Source organism: Mastigoproctus giganteus, chromosome 3 (assembly GCF_048544385.1).
Source record: "Mastigoproctus giganteus isolate SK-2022 chromosome 3, ASM4854438v1, whole genome shotgun sequence".
Taxonomy (NCBI): domain Eukaryota; kingdom Metazoa; phylum Arthropoda; class Arachnida; order Uropygi; family Thelyphonidae; genus Mastigoproctus; species Mastigoproctus giganteus.
The window spans coordinates 126,453,041-126,475,830 of record NC_143577.1 but is presented as its reverse complement, the minus strand read 5'-3'; the positions used below and the strand labels follow the sequence as shown (position 1 = coordinate 126,475,830).

General features: G+C 39.0%; 1 protein-coding gene across 4 annotated transcripts in view; it reads right to left on the bottom strand.

Moving 5' to 3' along the window:
* The window catches only part of LOC150088259 (moesin/ezrin/radixin homolog 1-like), a 706,511-nt gene that overhangs the window by 34,115 nt on the left and 649,606 nt on the right, over nt 1-22,790 (bottom strand). For all 4 annotated transcript variants that reach the window (XM_090369412.1, XM_090369409.1, XM_090369410.1 and 1 more), the window contains one exon: nt 15,745-15,845. In XM_090369412.1, coding sequence (XP_090225538.1) covers nt 15,745-15,845 — 101 coding nt within the window. The remainder of the gene's footprint in view (nt 1-15,744; nt 15,846-22,790) is intronic.

Genomic DNA, 22,790 nt, shown 5'->3' with positions numbered 1-22,790 from the left:
CAACTTAGTTGATTTCAATCCTTCTAAAACTCAGTCTTGTCTTATATCTCACAAAAAGGATTCTTTTGCTCCTGTGCTTATCTTTGGTGACACTCCGATTTCTAGGCAAAATGATATCTCTTTTGGGAATTATCCTAACTTCTAATTTCTCTTGGCACAAGAACATTACAAATATTGCTTCCTCTGCATCTAAAAAACTTGGTTTTCTCTCTTGCTCCTGATGTTACTTTTCTTCCAAACAGCTGTTCACTCTATACAAATCCGCCCTACTATGGAATATTATTCCTACATCTGGGGTGGTGCCCCCAAAACCTCTTTCAGGCTTCTTGATTCCATTCAGAAGAGACTGTTTGAATTCCATTCAAACAGTCTCTCCACTCACTGTCTCATAGACGTACTGTTTCTGCTGCATGCCTCTTCTACAGATATTTCCATGGGCACTGTTCTCCTGAATTGGCTTCTATAATTTCTGCTCTCTCTTTCAAAACTGTCCTAACACGTGCCGCTATCAGCCAACATCCATTTACTGTCCAACTTCAAACTCACAGAACCAACTTTTCATCTTCCTCGTTTATTCATTCAACTGCCCTTTTCTGGAACAACCTTCCATCATAGGTATTTCCTGAAAATTACAGTCTACAGAAGTTCAAGTCCAATGCAAACAAATATCTTCTTTCGTCTTCTCAACCTCCAACCCAAGCATGGTACTAACTATAGGTTCTAATATTTCTCGTGTTTGGGGTTTACATAAAAAAAAAAAAAAAAAAGTCAGAACAGAGATTTTCTAAAGCTAATTTAACTGCATATATTTCAGCTGAGAAGATACTAAATTTAGAATTCAGAAAGGGATGCTAAAATAATGGTGTTTGGAAACACTGCAGCTTCTCTAACATTTGAATTAGATTTAGAGCCACCTGTATAAATTGGGGAAAAATCAATATCTCCTTCAGTGTGACTGTATGAAGTTGTTTGACATTTGATGCTTGCAAAGTATTGTTTCTCCACTGGCAGAAGTAAGTGTTACAGGTTGGTAGGGAAGGAGGAGCCCACAGTCATTGAGTGAAAGTTGTTACCTGTTGAACAGAATGAATGGAAACATTCCAAACCTACATCAGATCAAGAAGACGAAGATCAGCTGGGTTTATTTCTGTAGAGGTTTTCGGATGGTGGATTGATTAGGTATGACTGCATGAGATGCCAGATACAATTTTGTATCTCGATAGCATACTTCAGTACCAGTGTTTTTCTAGGTAAAGTTAGTGAGGGCTCGTGAGCATCAATGCAGAGATAATGCGCCAATGATGTTCTGAAAGCACCAACTAGCACTGTGTTGAAGTGGATCAAGCTAGTGTAATGCACTCATTTGTGCAGAATCTTAGATGGAAGCTCCATAATCAAGACAAGATCTGATTCATGCCCTGTATAACCGAAGCAGGGAGGTATGATCTGCGCTCCATGTTAGGACAGATAATGCTCTGAGTTTGTTTAACTTTTTTAAACACGTAGGTACATTTTTAATATAATCTAAGAAATTTAACTTGTCAAGTATTAATCCTAGAATTTAAAAACTGTTTCAGGATCATCGTAATCACCTTTAAGAAAGCACAAACCTTTCTTTTTACCCCTGATGGTAGTTACATCTTTGAGTAAATCCAACTTCAGCACACTGTGATCACTGCCACCTAATGGTTCCTTCATCTGCAGGTTCTTAATGCATGAAGAATCACTACTGGTAATCAGATCAAAAGTATTACACCCTATAGTTCCTCCCGAACATGCTGATGTAAAATACAATCATCCAATATATCCACAAATGCCTTGCTCGTGTGTGAGTGACCAACCCACAAATTACAGTCAATATCTGGGAAATTAAAATCCCCCATTATACGACTCTCTGATTTACTGGCTCATTCTATTTCCCTGGACAGTTTTTTATTATACTCATCAGAGTCATTAGGCCTATACTCCTACTCTCAATTTTGATCTCCCAGTGTTTATGTCACACCAAACTTACTTAACACTGCACTGTCCAGTGATGTCGACTGGCTGCACTTCCTTGGATTTTACGTGTTTCTTAACTAATAGCATAACTCCTACTCCCTTCCTATTATCCTGTCTATCCTTCCGGCACACATTATACTACCCAAATTCCAGTTCTGCATTCCTTATATCTGTGTGACACCACGTCTCTGATATCCCAACAATATCGGCCTTTGATGTTTTGATCAACACCTCAAATTCATTAAATTTATTTACCAAGCTGGTGTATACGCAAGTATACATGCACCTGTTGCTATTCTTAGCTACCCTAACACATCCATTGTGTTTACTTGTGCCACAATGACTCCCAGCAGTCTCTGAAATACCCTGCATCTTGTTTTCCAGGCTGCTGCTCATTCCAATAGAAGCAGTGCAAGATTCACTTTCACCTCTGCCAGCGGCTAGTGTTAATCAATTAGTCCGTGTATCCCTCAAGCTAACAGTTTTCTGACCCACCTAACATTACCTCCATAGCATCAGCAAATATTCTTGCACAATTTCTATTTAAGTGTATCCCATCCCTGTAGAAGCAGATTCTCCTTTTAACAAGTACAGACCAGGCTGAAAAAAATTCTACCCCTTGAGCCTTGCACAATCTTTCCAGGACTGAATTGATCAACAAGGCTCTCATCATATACTCCCTGTAATCGTGTCTGGGCAGAATTGCAATCACTTTCAAATTCAACCCTAATTCACAGCTTTTTTTCAAAGTCCTTTTTTTCAAAGTCAGATTGCTTTATGGAACTGAACAATCAGTTTGTACTATTATGGAGCACTGTTTTTGTACAACTGAAGTATAGGAGAGTGATATATTAGAAACTAAATGCTGTTTTTTTGATTCTTGGTATGGCACCTTGTGTTCGACTTTGTACTTTTGAATTTTCCTTACTCTCTGCCACTGGATGCACTCCTTTGAGTACATTAGCATTTTAGCATTAGCATTAGTAGAGGCATTTGATGCAAGAAAGCAAGCTTATGAAGCTTGCTTTCTTGCATCAACCCCCGCTGTTCGTTCGAAATACCTGTCCAGCTGAGCCTTAAACTTATTTAGGCTATCAACTTCCACGACAAGGGATAGAAGTCTGTTCCACCTACCAACCACCCGCTGGCTAAAGGCAAATTTCCGCACATCTATCCTACATCTGTCTTTCCTCAATTTGAACTTATGCCCTGTCAGGTGATTATTCTGAGCAAGAGGAAGAATACCATCAGCATTGAGCATGCTCAAACCATTCAAGGCTTTATACACCTCTATCAGATCACCTCGCTGGTGCCTAGTCTCCAGACACTGTAATTCACAAAACTTAGGCCTTTCTTCGTAAGAGCACCCCTTTGTTCCATACACCAATCTTGTTGCTCTTCTCTGTACTCGTTCCAGCAGCTCTACATCCTTCTTGAAATGAGGCCTCCAGCCCTGTATACAGTACTCTAGGTGTGGCCTGACCATTGCCTTATACAAGGGAATAATCACCTCCTTATCCCTGCTAGAACAGTTCCTATATATCATTGACAATAACACCATGAGCTACCCTTGCAGCCCGTCTGCACTGCTCAGAGAACTTCATATCTGCCTGCACAAGCACCTCCAGGTCCCTTTCATTCTCTACAACTGTCAGTGTAGTACCACAGAGTTGATACGTTGCTCTGGGGTTGCTGTTTCCCATATGTAGTACTTTATATTTGTCAATGTTTTACCACTCTCTGTCTTCTCCCCCTCAACCACCCCTTTATCCATAGCAGCAATTTGCCTCCAATGCCTCACTGCTCCAATTTGTGCAGCAGTCTTCCATGTGCAACAGTATCAAAAGCCTTTCTAAGATCCAAGTAAATAATATCAAAGTTATTCTCTGCATCCAGTTCTTTTGTGACTGCATCATAGTATCCAATCAAATTGGTCAGGCAAGACTTCCCCTTAACAAAACCATGCTGTGTCCGAGCTATAACTGAAGTCTTGTCTAGATGATCCTGCATTGCTTCTTTAACCAGTGCCTGCATTAATTTTCCGGGAACAGAAGTTAAACTCACAGGTCTATAATTACTTGTGTCAGCCTTTGATCCTCCCTTGTGAATTGGGGTCATATTTGCACATCTCCAGTCCATGGGTACCTCCCCTGAGTCCAAGGAAGCTCTCATAATTATGGCTAAGGGTTTGCTTACTTCCTTTGCTGCCTCCTTTAATATAACTGGATAGATCCCATCCACCCCAGGTGCCTTTCTTGTGTTTATCTTCAACAATTTCTCCTCCACTTTACTCTCAGTTATTACAAGATTCTCTATCTTACTGCTAGAGTTGAATACACCTCTGGCATTCTCCTCGCTGAATAACTCCTCATGTGTGAATGTCGATGCAAAATATTCATTTAGTTTGTTAGCTACCTGAGCAAGGTCATCAACAGTTGACCCATCGATATCAAGTGGACCAATCTGATTCATCCCCTTCCTTCTAGAGTTTACATAAGTAAAGAACTCTTTGCTGTTTTTCTTCGCATCCCTTGCAAAGGATCTCTCGTAATCTGCCTTCGCCTGCCTAACCTCCTTTGTAACTTGGTTACAGATCAACTTGTATCTATCATAGGCTTCTGTGTCACGTGTTAATTTGTATGTATCCCATGCATTTTTCTTCTCTGCTATACGCCTCATTAGTTCTTCTGACATCCATTTACGCCTAAACCTTGAACAATATTTCTTAGTTGGTATGTAAAGCTTAGTAGCTTGCAAGATAAGTTCTTTGAATGCTTCCCATTTTGAATTTGCTGTTGGTAACATCATCAGTTGATCCCACTGTATAGAATTTAAATACTGTCTCAGTCCATCGTAGTCGCCTTTACGAAAGCAATACCCCTTCTCCTTCCCCCTGATGGTAGTTACCTCTTTGAGTAACTCCAACTCAGAACACTGTGATCACTGCCACCTAGTGGTTCATTTATCTGCAGATTCTTAATGCATGAAGAATCACTACTGATAATCAAATCCAGAGTATTACTCCCTCTAGTTGCCTCCCGAACATGCTGATGTAGAAAACAATCATCCAATAAATCCACAAAAGCCTTGCTAGTGAGTGAGTGAGTGACCAGCCCCCAAATTCCAGTCAATATCTGGGAAATTAAAATCCCCCATTATAAGACTCTCTGATTTACTGGCCCACTCTATTTCTCTGTACAGTTTCTTATTATACTCATCAGAGTCATTAGGTCTATAGCACACTCCTACTCTCAATTTTGATCTCCCAATGCTTATGTCACACCAAACTGACTTGACACTGCACTGTCCAGTGATGTCGACTGGCTTCACTTCCTTGGATTTTATGTGTTTCTTAACTAATAGCATAACCCTTCCTCCCTTCCTATCCTGTCTATCCTTTCTGTAGACATTGTACTCCCCAAATTCCAGTTATGCATTCCTTATCTCTGTGTGACACCACGTCTCTGAAATCCAAACAATATCTGCCTTTGATATTTTGAGCAATAACTCAAATTCATCAAATTTATTTACTAAACTCCTAGCATTGGTGTATACGCAAGTATACATGCACCTGCTCTTCCTCTTAGCCACCCTAACACAACCCATGTGTTTACTTGTACCCCCATGATTCCCAGCAGTCTCTGTAATATCCTGCATCTTATTTTCCAGGCTGCTGCTCATTCCAATAGAAGCAGTGCAAGAATCACTTTCTCCTCTGCCAGTGGCTACTGTTAATCTATTAGTCCTTGTATTCCCCCCAATCTAGCAGTTTTCCGACCCACCTAACACTGCCTCGATAGCATCAGCAAACATTCTTGCACCCTTTCTATTTAAGTGTATTCCATACCTGTAGAAGCAGTCTCTCCTGTTAACAACTACAGACCAGGCTGAAAAAAATTCTACCCCTTGAGCCCTGCACAATCTTTCCAGGGCCAAATTGATCGACAGGGCTCTCATCATATACTCCCTCCTATCGTGTCTGGGCAGAATTGCAGACACTTTCAAATTCAACCCTAATTCACGGCTTTTTTTCATCAGTGACCTGTACTTGTTAAGTAATTCCGCCGGTCTCCTACTCTTAATATCATTAGTGCCAACGTGTACAACTATATCACCTTTTTTGCCCTTAAAAGATGATATCCGCTCTACAATGTCATCAACCTTTGCCCCTGGCAGACATACCCTGGTCCTGTTCCGCCTATCCTTTTTACAAAGCATGTTTCCCTGACAATAGAGTCACCAACAACTACTAGTTCTTTTGGGATCAGCGCATTCTGCCTTGGGGGTTTAGCATTAGCATTAGCATTAGTAGAGGCATTTGATGCAAGAAAGCAAGCTTATGCAGCATCAGCCAAAAAAAAAAAAAAAAAAAAGTAACATAAATAAATAAAAATAACCACTTCCACTTCACCCCTCTGTTCGTTCGAAATACCTGTCCAGCTGAGCCTTAAACTTATTTAGGCTATCAACTTCCACGACAGGGGATGGAAGTCTGTTCCACCCACCAACCACCCGCTGGCTAAAGGCAAATTTCCGCACATCTATCCTACATCTGTCTTTCCTCAATTTGAATTTATGCCCTCTCAGGTGATTTTTCTGAGCTAGAGGAAGAATCCCATCAGCATTGAGCATGCTCAAAACATTCAAGGCTTTGTGCACCTCTATCAGATCACCCCGCTGGTGCCTAGTTTCCAGACACTGTAATTTGCAAAACTTAAGCCGTTCTTCGTAAGAGCACCCCTTTGTTCCATTCACTAATCTTGTTGCCCTTCTCTGTACTCGTTCCAGCAGCTCTACATCCTTCTTGAAATGAGGCCTCCAGACCTGTATACAGTACTCTAGGTGTGGCCTGACCATTGCCTTATACAAGGGAATAATCACCTCCTTATCCCTGCTAGAAAAATTCCTATATATCATTGACAATACACCATGAGCTACTCTCGCAGCTCGTCTGCACTGCTCAGAGAACTTCATATCTGCCTGCACCACCACCCCCAGGTCCCTTTCATTCTCTACCACTGTCAGTGTAGTACCACAGAGTTGATACGTTGCTCTGGGGTTGCTGTTTCCCATATGCAGTACTTTACATTTGTCAATGTTAAACTTCATTTGCCACCTCGAAGCCCATCTGCTCAACCTTTCCAAATCCTGTTGCAGCAGCATAGTGTCAGTAGTGTCCTTGACAACCCTGCCAACCTTCGTATCGTCTGCAAACTTGGACATTAAGCCTGATATACCATCATCAATATCATTTATAAATACAGAAAACAATAAAGGCCCCAATACTGAACTCTGAGGGACTCCACTAATAACATTAGTCCACGATGAGCAGTGTCCATTGATTACCACTCTCTGTCTTCTCCCCCTCAACCACCCCTTTATCCATAGCAGCAACTTGCCTCCAATGCCACACTGCTCCAATTTGTGCAGCAGTCTTCCATGTGCAACAGTATCAAAAGCCTTTCTAAGATCCAAGTATATAATATCAAAGTTATTCCCTGCATCCAGTTCTTGTGTGACTGCATCATAGTATCCAATCAAATTGGTCAGGCAAGACTTCCCCTTAACAAAACCATGCTGTGTCCTAGCTATAACTGAAGTCTTGTCTAGATGATCCTGCAGTGCTTCTTTCACCAGTGCCTCCATTAATTTTCCGGGAACAGAAGTTAAACTCACAGGTCTATAATTACTTGTGTCAGCCTTTGATCCCCCTTTGTGAATTGGGGTCACATTTGCACATCTCCAGTCAATGGGTACCTCCCCTGAGTCCAAGGAAGCTCTCATAATTATGGCTAAGGGTTTGCTTACCTCCTTTGCTGCCTCCTTTAATATAACTGGATAGATCCCATCCACCCCAGGTGCCTTTCTTGTGTTTATCTTCAACAATTTCTCCTCCACTTTGCTCTCAGTTATTACAAGATTCTCTAGCTTACTGCTAGAGTTGAATACACCTCTGGCATTCCCCTCGCTGAATAACTCCTCGTGTGTGAATGTCGATGCAAAATATTCATTTAGTTTGTTAGCTACCCGAGCAGGGTCATCAACAGTTGACCCATCGATCTCAAGTGGACCAATCTGATTCATCCCCTTCCTTCTAGAGTTTACATAAGTAAAGAACTCTTTGCTGTTTTTCTTCGCATCCCTTGCCAAGGATCTCTCGTAATCTGCCTTCGCCTGCCTAACCTCCTTTGTAACTTGGTTACAGATCAACTTGTATCTATCATAGGCATCCGTGTCACGTGTTAATTTGTATGTATCCCATGCATTTTTCTTCTCTGCCATATGCCTCATTAGTTCATCTGACAACCATTTAGGCCTAAACCTTGAACAATATTTCTTAGTTGGTATGTAAAGCCTAGTAGCTTCCACGATAAGTTCTTTGAATGCTTCCCATTTTGAATTTGCTGTTGGCAATATCATCAGTTGATCCCACTGTATAGAATTTAAATACTGTCTCAGTCCATTGTAGTCGCCTTTACGAAAGCAATACCCCTTCCCTTTACCCCTAATGGTAGTTACCTCTTTGAGTAACTCCCACTTCAGCACACTGTGATCACTGCCACCAAGTGGTTCATTTATCTGCAGATTCTTAATGCATGAAGAATCACTACTGATAATCAAATCAAGAGTATTACTCCCTCTAGTTGCCTCCCGAACATGCTGATGTAGAAAACAATCATCCAATAAATCCACAAAAGCCTTGCTACTGTGTGAGTGACCAGCCCCCAAATTCCAGTCAATATCTGGGAAATTAAAATCCCCCATTATAAGACTCTCTGATTTACTGGTCCACTCTATTTCTCCGAACAGTTTCTTATTATACTCATCAGAGTCATTAGGCCTATAGCACACTCCTACTCTCAATTTTGATCTCCCAATGCTTATGTCACACCAAACTGACTCGACACTGCACTGTCCAGCGATGTCGACTGGCTTCACTTCCTTGGATTTTATGTGTTTCTTAATTAATAGCATAACCCCTCCTCCCTTCCTATCCTGTCTATCCTTTCTGTACACATTGTACTCCCCAAATTCCAGTTCTGCATTTCTTATATCTGTGTGACACCACGTCTCTGAAATCCCCACAATATCTGCCTTTGATGTTTTGAGCAATACCTCAAATTCATCAAATTTATTTACTAAACTCCTAGCATTGGTGTACACACAAGTATACATGCACCTGTTCTTTTTCTTAGCTACCCTAACACAACCCATGTGTTTACTTGTACCCCAATGATTCCCAGCAGTCTCTGAAATATCCTGCATCTTATTTTCCAGGCTGCGGCTCATTCCAATAGAAGCAGTGCAAGAATCACTTTTGGCAAGAATCACGGGTTGCCGCTGTGTTGCGCGATGACCAAGTGCAAGCTCTGGCATTGGTGTGGGTAGCTGAGAGCTTGATGGGCCCATCACTTGTAATCCTTCGAGGGCATCCACCCTGTCCTTCAAGCTCTCATATAGGCCCATAACAACGCTGAGTTGTCGCCTGATTTCCTTACACTCCTTGCATCCAAACATCCGCACATACAAAGACATCCCCCATGGCAGTATCATGTCCCATACCTGACTGCTCCGCAAACATCAAGCAAATAGTGCATCTTAAAAGGCTGTGATTCAGAGGGCAACTGCCCCCCTTCAGTTCTCCCCTGAGCCACAGCATTCCCATTAGCTTGAGCCTTTTGCTTTGCTGCTCTGGTTTGAGTCATGATTTCGATTTACTTTCAATAAAATTTCAATTTCAGTATAAAATTAAATCCTAAACTTGTATCCCAACATCCAGTGAATGAATTCCCTGACAAATAAAAAAATACAAAATAAAATTAAATTGAAGTCATAATCAAATAAAGCCATGCGATCAAACAAAGCCATATATTGAAGTATTAAAAAAAAAAAAAACATGTATGTATAATTTTTTCGAAAAACTAAAGTTTTCATAATTAAAAAATATTGATTTATTGCGGATTATCTCGCACACACCACTTCGGAGACCACTGCTCTAGAGTATACTACAATGGTTTTTGGCTTCACATTGAGTGCACACACTGCCACACCACCGTAGGCAGTTTGCTCATGCTAGGGGGGGGGGAGATCCTATAAAGGTATGTCTCGAAAGTGTTTATTTCCAAGATATTAAATGGTAAAATGGAAAAACGTTTTGATGTTCAAATTTTCTATAAAAATATGATTGTGTAAAAATGGTACAGAACATATGAACCCACATAAAGATGAATAGTGTTGTTCTACCACACAAATCACATCAATTACTTAGTCACGAGCAACCAGGGGCAATGAACATAGTGGCAATGCAAATCCATTTACTTTTGGTGAGTTAATTGATATAATTTTAATTTATATCAGTTAACTAGGTAAGGTTCATAAGAATCTGATAACTGATGTTTACAGATATGCCAAAAATTTTCCAACTTGACAAGTAGTAAAATGTAAAACATTTGCTGGAAACAGGTACATTGGAACCATTATGGGTAAATGCCGTGAAAGGGAGATTTTGATGAACTGCAAATATTGAAGAGCAAAAACTTCATGCAAATACTAATACTTTATGCTGTATAAGTATCTCTTACCACAAGTACTAGAAGTTTGTAAGGTGGCATCTGGAAGCATGTGGAGAAAATTAGGAACAAATACAGAAACTTTTGTCAGTGGCTCATTTTGCAACATATGTATGATTCTTAATTTCTAAGTCATTTCTAGTTACAGATGAATTATGTTTTATAAGAAATGGAATTTTCTCCTCTTGAAATATTCATACCTGAGTGAAAAATCCAACCTATGATTGCCAGTACTCATTCACAACATATCTTTTCTTTGGTGTCGTACCCTTGGGAACAATCTGATTGGTGCATATTTTTTTTTTTTTTACCAGCAGGGCTTTAGGGGATGATATACCTACATTTTCTATATAACAATTGGTGGGGACTATTGGAAGATACCTCTCTGAAATTGGCAGAGGATGTGATTTATACATGGTGGTGCACCAGACCACTTTTCTGATGTATTGGGAGAAAAGGCCATGTACAATGGCCAACATGATCACCTGGCCTCATACCCTTTGATTACTTTGTGTGGGGTCATGTGAAACTGAAGGTTTATTCTATGCATAGTACCTCAGAAGGCAAATTGTGAAACTGCACTTTCGAAACTCCTGATACCATTAAGCAAAATCCTAAAATAAGGTATGCCATGGAATTGTAGAGTTGTTATGCTGAACATCGTGCTGAGCAAAATGGAAGCCATTTTGAACAGCTGCTTTGGATCTTTTCATTTTAGAGAGTAATTTTAGTTTCTTCTTATGGTTCACAATTTATGATCAATTTTAATATCTCAAATATTAATAACTTTTCAGACATGTTTATATTAACCTTTTTTATGTTTTTATCTGTAGAATCCTTTCGATTTTTTCATGCAATTCTGAAACACCCTGTATATGTACACAACCATCCCTTCTCACATAAAGGTGTTAGAAATACCCTTTATAAAATGGGGGATAGTTGCATAATTCAGATATCCTGCTGTGATATTTGTGGGAAGTTTTAGGAGTGTCAGAGGTAAGTATAAGATTTCTTGTAAGGATAGAAAACTTACAACATGTGTCTTCTACCTTAGCTGTCTAAGACAGCTAAGATAGAATCTAAACAAAAATTACTGTAGTTGTCACAATCTAATGGACCACCCCTAAAGTAACTGTTCTGGGGCCGAAATACTAACATTAGCATTAGCAGAGGCATTTGATGCAAGAAAGAAAGCTTACGCAGCATCAGCCAAAAAAAAAAACACTTCCACTTCACTCCTCTGTTCGTTCAAAATACCTGTCCAACAGAGCCTTAAACTTATTTAGGCTATCAACTTCCATGACAAGGAATGGAAGTCTGTTACACCAACCAACCGCCCGCTGGCTAAAGGCAAATTTCCGCACGTCTATTCGACATCTGTCTTTCCTCAATTTGAATTCATGCCCTCTCAGGTGATTATTCTGAGCAAGAGGCAGTATCCCATCAGCATTGAGCATGCTCAAACCATTCAAGGCTTTGTACACCTCTATCAGATCATCTCGTTGGTGTCTAGTCTCCAGACACTGTAATTTGCAAAACTTAAGCCTTTCTTCGTAAGAGCAACCCTTCGTTCCGTTCACTAACCTTGTTGCCCTTCTCTGTACTTGTTCCAGCAGCTTTACATCCTTCTTGAAATGAGGCCTCCAGACCTGTATACAGTACTCAAGGTGCGGCCTAACCATTGCCTTATATAAGGGAATAATCACCTCCCTATCTCTGCTAGAAATATTTCTGTATATCATTGATAAGACACCATGAGCTACTCTTCCAGCCCATCTGCACTGCTCAGAGAACTTCACATCTGCCTGCACAATTATCCCCAGATCCTTTTCATTCTCTACCATTGTCAGTGTAGTACCACAAAGTTGATACGTTGCTCTGGGGTTGCTGTTTCCCATATGTAGTACATTACATTTGTCAATGTTAAACTTCATTTGCCACCTCTCAGCTAATCTGCTCAACCTTTCCAGATCCTGTTGCAGCAGCATAGTGTAAGTAGCGTCCTTGACAACCCTGCCAACCTTTGTATCGTCTGCAAACTTGGACAGTAAACTTTATATACCATCATCAATATTATTTATAAATACAGAAAACAACAATGGACCCAACACTGAACCCTGAGGGACTCCACTAATAACTAAATTATTAGTGGAGTCCCTCAGGGTTCAGTAAATTAGTCCACGATGAGCAGTGTCCATTAATTACCACTCTCTGTCTTCTGCCACTCAACCATCCCTTTATCCATATAAACAATTTGCCACCAATGCCACACTGCTCCAATTTGTGCAGCAGTCTTCCATGTGGAACAGTATCAAAAGCCTTTCTAAGATCCAAATATATAATATCAAAGTTATTCCCTGCATCTAGTTTTTGTGACTACATCATAGTATCTAATCAAATTGGTCAGGCAAGACTTTCCCTTAACAAAACCATGCTGTGTCTGAGCTATAAATGAATTCTTGTCAAGATGATCCTGCAGTGCTTCCATTAATTTTCCTGGAACAGAAGTTAAACTCACAGGTCTATAATTACTTGTGTCAGCCTTTGATCCTCCTTTGTGAATTGGGGTTACACTTTCACATCTCCAGTCTGTGGTACCTCCCCTGAGTCCAAGGAAGCTCTCATAATTATGGCTAACGGATTGCTTACTTCGTTTGCTGCCTCCTTTAATATAACTGGATAGATCCCATCCACCCCAGGTGCCTTTCTTGTATTTATCTTCAACAATTTCTCCTCCACTTTACTCTCAATTATTACAAGATCATCTAGCTCACTGCCAGTGTTTACTTCATCTATGGCATTCCCCTTCCTGAATAACTCCTCATGTGTGAATGTCGATGCAAAATATTCATTTAGTTTGTTAGCTACCTGAGCAGGATCATCAACAGTTGAACCATCGATATCAAGTGGACCAATCTGATTCATCCTCTTCCTTCTAGAGTTTACATAAGTAAAGAACTCCTTGCTGTTTTTCTTTGCATCCCTTGCCAAAGATTTCTCGTAATCTGCGTTCGCCTGCCTAACCTCCTTTGTAACTTGGTTACAGATCAACTTATATCTATCATAGGCTTCTGTGTCACATGTTAATTTATATGTATCCCATGCATTTTTCTTCTCTGCCATATGTCTCATTAGTTCATTTGACATCCATTTAGGCCTGAACCTTGAACAATATTTCTTAGTTGGTATGTAAAGCCTAGTAGCTTCCAAGATAAGTTCTTTGAATGCTTCCCATGTTGAGTTTGCTGTTGGTAACATCATCAGTTGGTCCCACTGCATAGAATTTAAATACTGTCTCAGACCATCGTAGTTGCCTTTACGAAAGCAATAACCCTTCCCTTTGATGATGGGATTCTTCCTCTTGCTCAGACTAAGAACCTGAGGGGCACAGTTTCAAATTGAGGAAAGGCAGTTGTAGAATAGATGTGCAGAAATTTGCCTTTAGCCAGTGGGTAGTTGATTGGTGGAACAGGCTTCCATCTTATGTTGTGGAAGCTAATAGCCTAAATAAATTTAAGGCTTAATTGAACAGGCATATTTGGAACGAATGAATGGGTGAAATGGGAGGGGTTTTTTTTTTTTTTTTTTTGGCACTTTCGAAACTCCTGATGCTGCATAAGCTTGTTTTCTTGCATCGTATGCCTCCCACTAATGCTAATACTAATTTGCAATCCATTTTCCCATCGCTCCTTGTATAATTCTCTATAGTAGTCTTCTGCTATTTGAATTATGCCTTCTCTGCTATTTATAAGTCACCATTTATAAGTCACCATCGCTATTCTTCAGTTTCAGTATCATTTGTCTTTCTGTATTACTGTTAATGGCTGCTGATTTAAATCCTTTGTTTTCCCTTAATTTTTGTTCTACTTTTCTTGTGTTAAATCTTCTTATGTCCTCTCTGAGTCTCTTCCTAATGGCCTTGCAGAACTGAGCATACTCAATTTTTTCCTCGTTAATGTTTATCTTGCTCTTCATTTGTCGTCTCTGGTTCATCATGACAAGTGTTTCTTCTTTGCATTTCTTTTTACCTATAGGTTTCTTAGGCCTTATCACTTTCAGAAAGTTGTAATGTTCCCCGTCGATATCTTGGTCTTGAACATTCTGCAGAAGCTCAAACTTGGTCTTAAGTTCCAGTACAAACTACCTTTTCTCCTCTTCTGTTATCTCAAAGACCTTCGTATTATTTATTCGAGTCATTTTTTCCTTTCTTTTCTTACATCTATATCAAGTGTGCATCTTACCATTCTGTGATAACTTCCAACATTTACCTTGTTCAGGACGTTTGTTTGTTTGTTATTTGGTTTTTAGGAGCATTAGCAACTAAGGACATATTGCTCCAGGGACATGTGGTGGTCATTCATTGACCTTTCCGCATCCTCTGTATTTGGTGGTCATGGCCTCGAACTCTGGTCTAATCAAGAAGCATGTGCTGCGCACTGCTGCTCCTGCCCACCTGGCTACGGAGGCACCTTTGTTCAGGACGGTAACATCACTCACAATATATCTTCTGTTATATCTGTTATATTCATTAAGATTATCTAATGGCAAGCATTAGACAATCTTAATGAATTTGAACAGGCTTCATCAATGAACAGGTCATCAATTTGATGACCACTTCTAGGAGTTAGGTTGCAAAATGCCTTAAAATATTTAATGTGGTTCTTCTCAAACAAGAAGGCTTTGAATTTTTCTGTCTTTGATATGCTACACAACTGCAATAAGACTTGCCATTATTGTAATAAAGTTTAATTAAAGGCGCTTTATTTTTAGGCAACATAACCAGGGCCATCTTCAAGCTTTTATCTTGACAATGAAGAATAAAACTACAATAGCAAACACTTAAATTTCCAATCCCAGAGTCATTCCTTTTTATAACGAATGCAAAGGCTAATTTGTTTACTGGAGTTAACAAATGACTGCTCCCTGGTGGTCAAATTTTTAACAATTGTTTTTATTTTTTTGTCATTTAAAAAATTTTTATATATATACTGATTACAATGCACCCGATATTTTGTTGTTAGGGTGATTGTAGACTATTTTCTCGAATTAAAATTAATCAAGCACTGCATTTTTCGTACATAACTAATATGTAGGTAGGTTTTTTTTTTTTTTTTTTAAACTCAAGTTATATATAGACTAAGTGATATATAAAACGAAACTATTGGATTCCTACTTTCAACTGGTCTTGAAGATGCTTCTCTTTTGAAACTTGAGTGATTCGTTCCTCTTCTGGTCGGGGTAAATTGATAGAATCATCTTTTGAAAGCTCAGCTCCTTAAGAAAGTAAAATTAGTTCACCAAAACAGAACTTATAATTACCATGTTAATTGATTCTAAAAAAGACATAGTAAAAAAAAAAAAAAAAAAACCCTAAAGGGAATGAACAGCTATTTACGCCAGATGTTAACATGAATGGTGTTTGGTACCATCATCTTCAACAGTAGTATAAATAATAAATGAATTCAAACAGTTGATGCTTAGGCTCAAATAAGTAATACAGGCAGTAAGTTAGATAAATATTAACCACCTTGCATTACTTGAATATTATACTTCTTTTTGCTGAAATAGTAAATATTTGATAAGAAGTTAAAACAAATATCAGCATTAGTAGAGGCATATGATGCAAGAAAGCAAGCTGAAAAAAAAAAAGAAAAGGAAAAAAACTTTCCCATTTTGCCTATCCATTCGCTCCAAAAGTTTGTCCAGTTCTCTATTGAATTTATTTAAGCTATCAACTTTCAAAACGACAGATGGAAGTGTTTGTTCTAGCAATCAACCACCCACTGGCTAAAGAAAAATTTCTGCATATCTATTCATTCTACAACTGTCTTTCCACAATATGAATTTAAGTCCCTTCAGGTTCATAATCTGAATAAGAGGAGGAATGCCATCAACACTGAGCTTGCTGAAACCATTCAAGGCCTTGTACACCTCAATCACTTCGCACATGCCTAGTCTTCAGATGTTGTAATTTTCAGAACTCAAGTCTTTCTTGGTAAGAGCACCCCTTTGTTCTCCACACCAATCTTGTTGCCTGAGTCTGTACTTGTTCCAGCAGCTCCATATCCTTCCTAAAATGAGGCATCCAGACCTATGCACAGTACCCAAAGTGTGGCCTGACCAATGCCTTATACAAAAGGATAATTACCTCCTTATTCCTGCAAGCAAATTCCTGCATATCACTGACAAGACCCCATGACTTCTCTGCACTGCTCAGAAAACTTCAAATCTGGTTGCACAATTTCCCCCAAGATCTTTTTCATTCTCCACTAACCTGAATGTAGTACAGCACAGGTGGTTTGTTACACTGTGGTTATGGCTACCCGTATGCATGCACCACTTTGCATTTGTCAACGTCAAACTTCAGTTGCCACTTCCAGCCCATTTGCCCAACTTATCTAGATCCAGTTGGAGTAGCATACTGTCTTTACTGTTGTTAACAACCCTGCCAACCATTGTATCATCTGCAAACTTGGACATTAAACCTGATATACCTTCAACAATATTATTTTTAAATATACAAAACAACAATGGGCTCAACACTGAACACTCCACACATTATTCCACAAAGAGCAGCACCCATTGATTACCACTCTCTGTGTTCTCCCACTCAACCACCCCTTTACCCATTCTAGCAACTTGCCCTTAATGGCATACTGCTTCAATTTGTAAAGTAGTCTTCCATGTGCAACAATTATCAAAAGCTTTCCTGAAATTCAAGTACAGTCAGTCCTCGTATATGATGTGTTTACACTACACGAATTCGATCATACACGATTTATAAATAGGGGAACGATATCTTATATAACACGAACCGAATTCGCTTATGCACGATTCGCCTTTGTGTTTACAAGAAATGGCAGTCGAACGCAGAATCACCCCAACCGAATGCAACACGATTGGAATGAAGAGAAGATTCTGAAAATGTATTTATGTTTTTTATATCAGTGAAAGGGAACCACATTTCACCATAATAACATAAAAACCAACACAATTCCAGCTATCGGTATAATCGCAAATGCAATTAGATCGAGTTTACTACCAGTTAGTAACAGATTCCAACTAGCAGAAACGCAACTGGAAATTGTTTTTATTGTTTTATGGTAGTAACCCCTAGAAACGTGCTTTAGTAAAATGTGAGGTGTTAATAGTGTATCTCTGCCTTTACGGTGTTGTTTATTCAGTTGCTACACGCGCGCAGCTTTGTTCATGTGTATCAAGTGTGTCTCCTCGTTTTGTAATTGTGCTTTATTCCCTAAAAATTAGTAAAATACTTAAAAGGTGTGAAAAGTAAGCGTCCTGGTGAAGACACTGCAGATTTAGAGAGAAAAAGAAAAGCAATATCGATAAACAGAGGCGGACTGGGTCAAAAATTTTTACCCGGGAAAATTAATAGTGGCCTCATACTATGGTTTATGGCCAAAATCACACCGGCCTCCTCCGGCCCACCGGTGTTTCCCCGGTAAGGCTTATGGCCAGTCTGCCTCTGCCAATATAGAAAAAATATGAAATTGTGTAATGCTTTGAGCAAAATGAAAGACCATGTGATATTGCATGTGCTACAGACCTAAATGAGGCAACTTTGTGTCTTAATCTAATGGATTAAAATCCATTAGATTAAGACACAAAGAAGTGGAAGAGATGGAACGGCTGTCATCTGTTTGGATAGAAAATCAAACAAAAAACAAGTTTGCTTACTATAGAAGCAAAAGCATTAGCAATATTTTATTACGTAATAGTCGTAATAAAATACTTACGTATTTTATTATGATTATTTATTGTGTTTGGTAATATTTTGGTTACAAATGTGTGTTCAATCTTGGGTGGTCGGCACCTAACCCTATTTTTCCCAAAGGACCTGTTGTTTATATTGCACGATTTTGCATTGCACGAGGGTTTCTAGGAACACAATTATCGCGCTATACGAGGACTGACTGTATATGATATCAAAATTATTTTTTGCATCCAGTTCCTTTGTGACCACATCATAGCATCCAACCAAATGTGAGACAAAATTTCACCATAACAAACTCATGCCGTGATCCTGCAATGCATCTTTAACCAGCGACTCCATTATTTTACCCGGAACAGAAGTTAAGCTAACTGGTCTATAATTACTCGTGTTACCCTTTGTTCCCCTTTTGTGAACTGTGAATACATTTGCATATCTCCAGTCCGTTATGAATCTAGTTCCTTGGTCACTGCATCATAGTATCAAGACCATTCCTTAAAAAAATGACTAATATAATTGTATTCCTGTGTAGATGGGCTTGCTTCTTTAACCACTGATAAACAATTTAAACAATAAAAAAAGGCAAAAAATCCTTAGCCATAATTATGAGTGTCATTGGATTAAGGGAAGTTCGCAATGCACTGGATATGTGCAAATATATATCCTCAATTCACAAGGGAGGGAGGAAGATCAAAGGGTAACATGAGTAATATTTCTTGTCTGGCCAGAAGTAATGTTTTCCTTCGGAGATGTAACAGAGGTTCATGGGCTTCGATGTAAAAACTCAGAACTGGTTAGGTTCTGAAAGCCCCTAGAGAAAACTCTCAGAGCAATGTGCTGGATCATGTTTAACAGCTCTAAAGTACTTTTCCTCACAGAGTCATACACTGGAGAGCCATAGTCCAAGCGGGACCTGATGAGAGCTCTATAAAGATGGATCAAGGTATGTCGATCAGTGCCCCACGACATGACATGAATGATATACACTGGAGATTCAACTTCTTCAAACAAGTTCGAAGATAGGTCACATATGCTTGAAAGTTTAGTTTCCTATCTAGCATCGGGCCAATAAAGTGGACAGTGTGAGCAAGAGGAATTGAAAAGTTATTGATCTTTAGCTCAGGATCAGGATGAAGTGACTGTAATTTGCAGAAGTGAGTTGGTGGATTTCTGCTTGGCAAGATGGTCCAGGATTCTATTCTGGCAAGAGCAATTTGTAATTGTCTTTCAACAGTATTCATGCTTTGTGACTGGCAGGATATGGTGAGGTCATCTGCATACATGTATATTTGAATGGTTTTTGGAAGATCTTCCAATATACTGTTGACCAGAATCGCAAATAAGGTAGCACTCAATATGAAACCTTGTGGGACACCCTCTTCTTGAATGTGAGATGCTAACAGCATGTTTCGATATCGGACTTGAAAGGTGTGTAATTTTAAAAAGTTCTGAATTATTTGAGGAAGGTAGCCTCTCAGTTCCAACTGATGGATATCTTTTATAATACCATGACACCAAGTGGCACTGAATGATTTCTGAATATCTAGGTTGACCATCACTAGATGTTGTCTCATGACAAAGGCATTGCATATGTTGGATTCAATTTTTACAAGTAAATCTAGGGTACACCTGCTTTTATGGAAGCCATATTGGTGTTGAGAAAGAAGATTCTGGGAGTCTAGAATCCAAGTGAGCCTCTTATGCACCATCCTTTCAAATATTTTGTGCAAACAGCTTATTAACGATATTGGTCTGTAATTCTGAACTAGCGTGTAGCGTTTCCCAAACTGTGTTCTTCCGTGGAACATTAGTGTTCTATGAGATGTTAACAAGTGTTCTGTGAAAAAGCATAATTAATAATTAAAAAATAAATAATTTTTGCATATTTGTAGTGAACACCACTTTTGTATCATTATAATTTTTAACATTATTTTTTTTTCGGTTATTAATATACTCGCTTAGACTAATAATCAAATAGACCGTGGAACACTTTTTTTTGGTGAGCTTTTGCATAGAGAAGTATGCTGAGAGGTAATGACATCTACGAAAAAGTAGCAATGTAGCGATCTAATATGCCATTCGTATGCGATTTAGCCTGGAGTACACGGGTTGAAGGAGAGGGGGAAGCAAACCAATATCATAACTTACTTCCTTTTTAAATTTTTCTTTGATAATTATCAGTATTTCGAAATACTATTATTAAAATAAATTACCATGGATTTGTGGTTGAAAAAAGGAACTTTAAAACGAGAAGCAACTGTGGTTGATGAAAACGAATGCAATATTGTCACTTCAAAGTGAGACTCAACAATCGCAGCCTTTTGTTCCCCAAAAAATCCAAAGTGAAAAAACTGGAAACAACTAATAAAAGACCAAAACGAAAGTATGATGACAGTTATTTGAATTTCGGCTTTATATATGTTGGAAATAAAGATGCTCCTGATGCGCAGTGCATCGAAAATAATAAAATTTTCGATGCACTGTGCTAAAGTTGTGTTTCGTAAGTGTTCCGTCAATATATTGCGAGATGAAAGTGTTCCCCGACTAAAAAAGTTTGGGAAACGCTGCTGTAGTGAATGCTGTCTGAACCTGTTGCACTACTGGAAGATTTGCTCAAGGACTCTTTGAGCTCAGCTAGAGTAAATGGCAGGAGAAATGAGAGACTAGTTAAAAAATTCAATTTTTGATGTTACTGATTAGTTTTGATGAGTTGAAAGGAGATCACATAAGAGGATGAGGCAGAAATATTATAAAAGGACTCTGCTAATGCATTTGCTATATCAGTGGGAGAGGATAAGTCCTGCCCATTCCACTGTATTATTGGAGATTACAGCAGTAGAAATTTCTCATCGAGAGACTGTATTTTTTCCAGATAATTCGAGGAGTGTCAGTATTTTTGTTAATAGATGAGGTGAAGTTAATACCGGATTCACGTTTTGCTTTTTTCCTAATTTGTCTTGCTTTGGCTCTGAGTTTTTTTTTGTAAACAATTAGGTTGGCGGCAGTTGGGAATTTACAGAAGTTGTTCCAAGCTCTGTTTTTATCACAATTAACTTTGGAGCATTCTTCATTCCACCACTGATTTTGGTGTACATGATTGTGCTGGTTGGATTTTGGAATGGAAATTTCTGCTGCAGATAATATATGAATGGCAATGTGGTCAGTTATGTCATCAAGATGGTGCTGCTGTATGTATTGCTTTTCGAGTATGAGCTAAGTGGAATAGGTTTTCCACTCTACTTTGTGGAAATTAAAAGAAGTACAGCCTTTAGGGCATGACATGACCTGTGTTTTAATTGAAATGATAATAGGAAAATGGTCACTGTGGTCATTCAGCACTGACCATTCCATGCTTGGAAAATGTAAACAAACAGGAGGTAGCAGTTGTGTGATAAGATTGTCGAGTTCTGTCTGGGTGCAAGGATAATTCGGCGAGATATAAATAGATGTAAGGGTTAATGATATTCCTATTGCCATCCGAACTGCTAAAACTTCTAAGGAGGTTTGGAGATGTCTTTTCCAAGGAGATATCTTGACGGTATAGTATTTATGACAAGAATAGCTACCCCTCCACAAGCAGGAGTGTCAGAAACCCTGTCTCATCTAAACATGAGTATATTTTGAATTTCAGAAAAACTTGTGTGATAGAAAGGTTTCCTGTAAGCATACATCTGCTGCGTTATTTTACATGAGTCATCGATATTACTGTGTAATCCTTTACAGTTCCATTGTAGGAATTTGTTCACTGTCTGGGACTGAGGAAGGTTGATTGGACTGTTTTTTCTGACGTTTGTGTCTATTTAGCTTTAATTTTTCATTTCTGGGAAATAATGGGCATCCTGTATCCATGGTATCATTAGCATGTAACTCCAGTACTGTGGAGTTTCCATATTACTTTCGTGGTTTTATTCTTTGTTTGTTTTGTTTTGTTGTTTCGGGCAAGGTTGAGATAGCATCAGTTGGTATACTGATCAGTGTGTTGCTGGTTTCAATGACTGTAGGTTTTTTTACTGCATGTTAGCAGTTTTGCCCAGATGTTTTAGCAGTTTTGCCCAAAGGAAATTTTCAGTTCTATGGACATGTCTGTTTGAGTTGCAGCTGAGCAGCTGTTTCTGGTGACCAATGATTATTGGCTAGGCTTGGTTATTAGTACCTGCTTTCTTGCTTCATGGTATGTGACTTTATGCTCCACTTTATATTTCTGGATTTTTTTGCTTATTTTCCAAAGGTCACATGCTTTAGAAAATGTAGGATGGCTTCCTTTACAGTTTTGGCAAGTAGGAGTGGAAGCTGTACAATCTTTTTGGGAATGCTCCTTGGAGCCACAAACAGGACACACAGCATCGCCTCTCTGCATGCCATCTGTGCATGGCCAAATCTTGTAGTTTAAGTAACCTGCTTTAACAGAAGATGGAAGAGTCGGAGTACTAAATGTCAGAATGATGGTCTTGGTTGGTAGTAGGTGGCCATCTTTTTTAGTTATTATT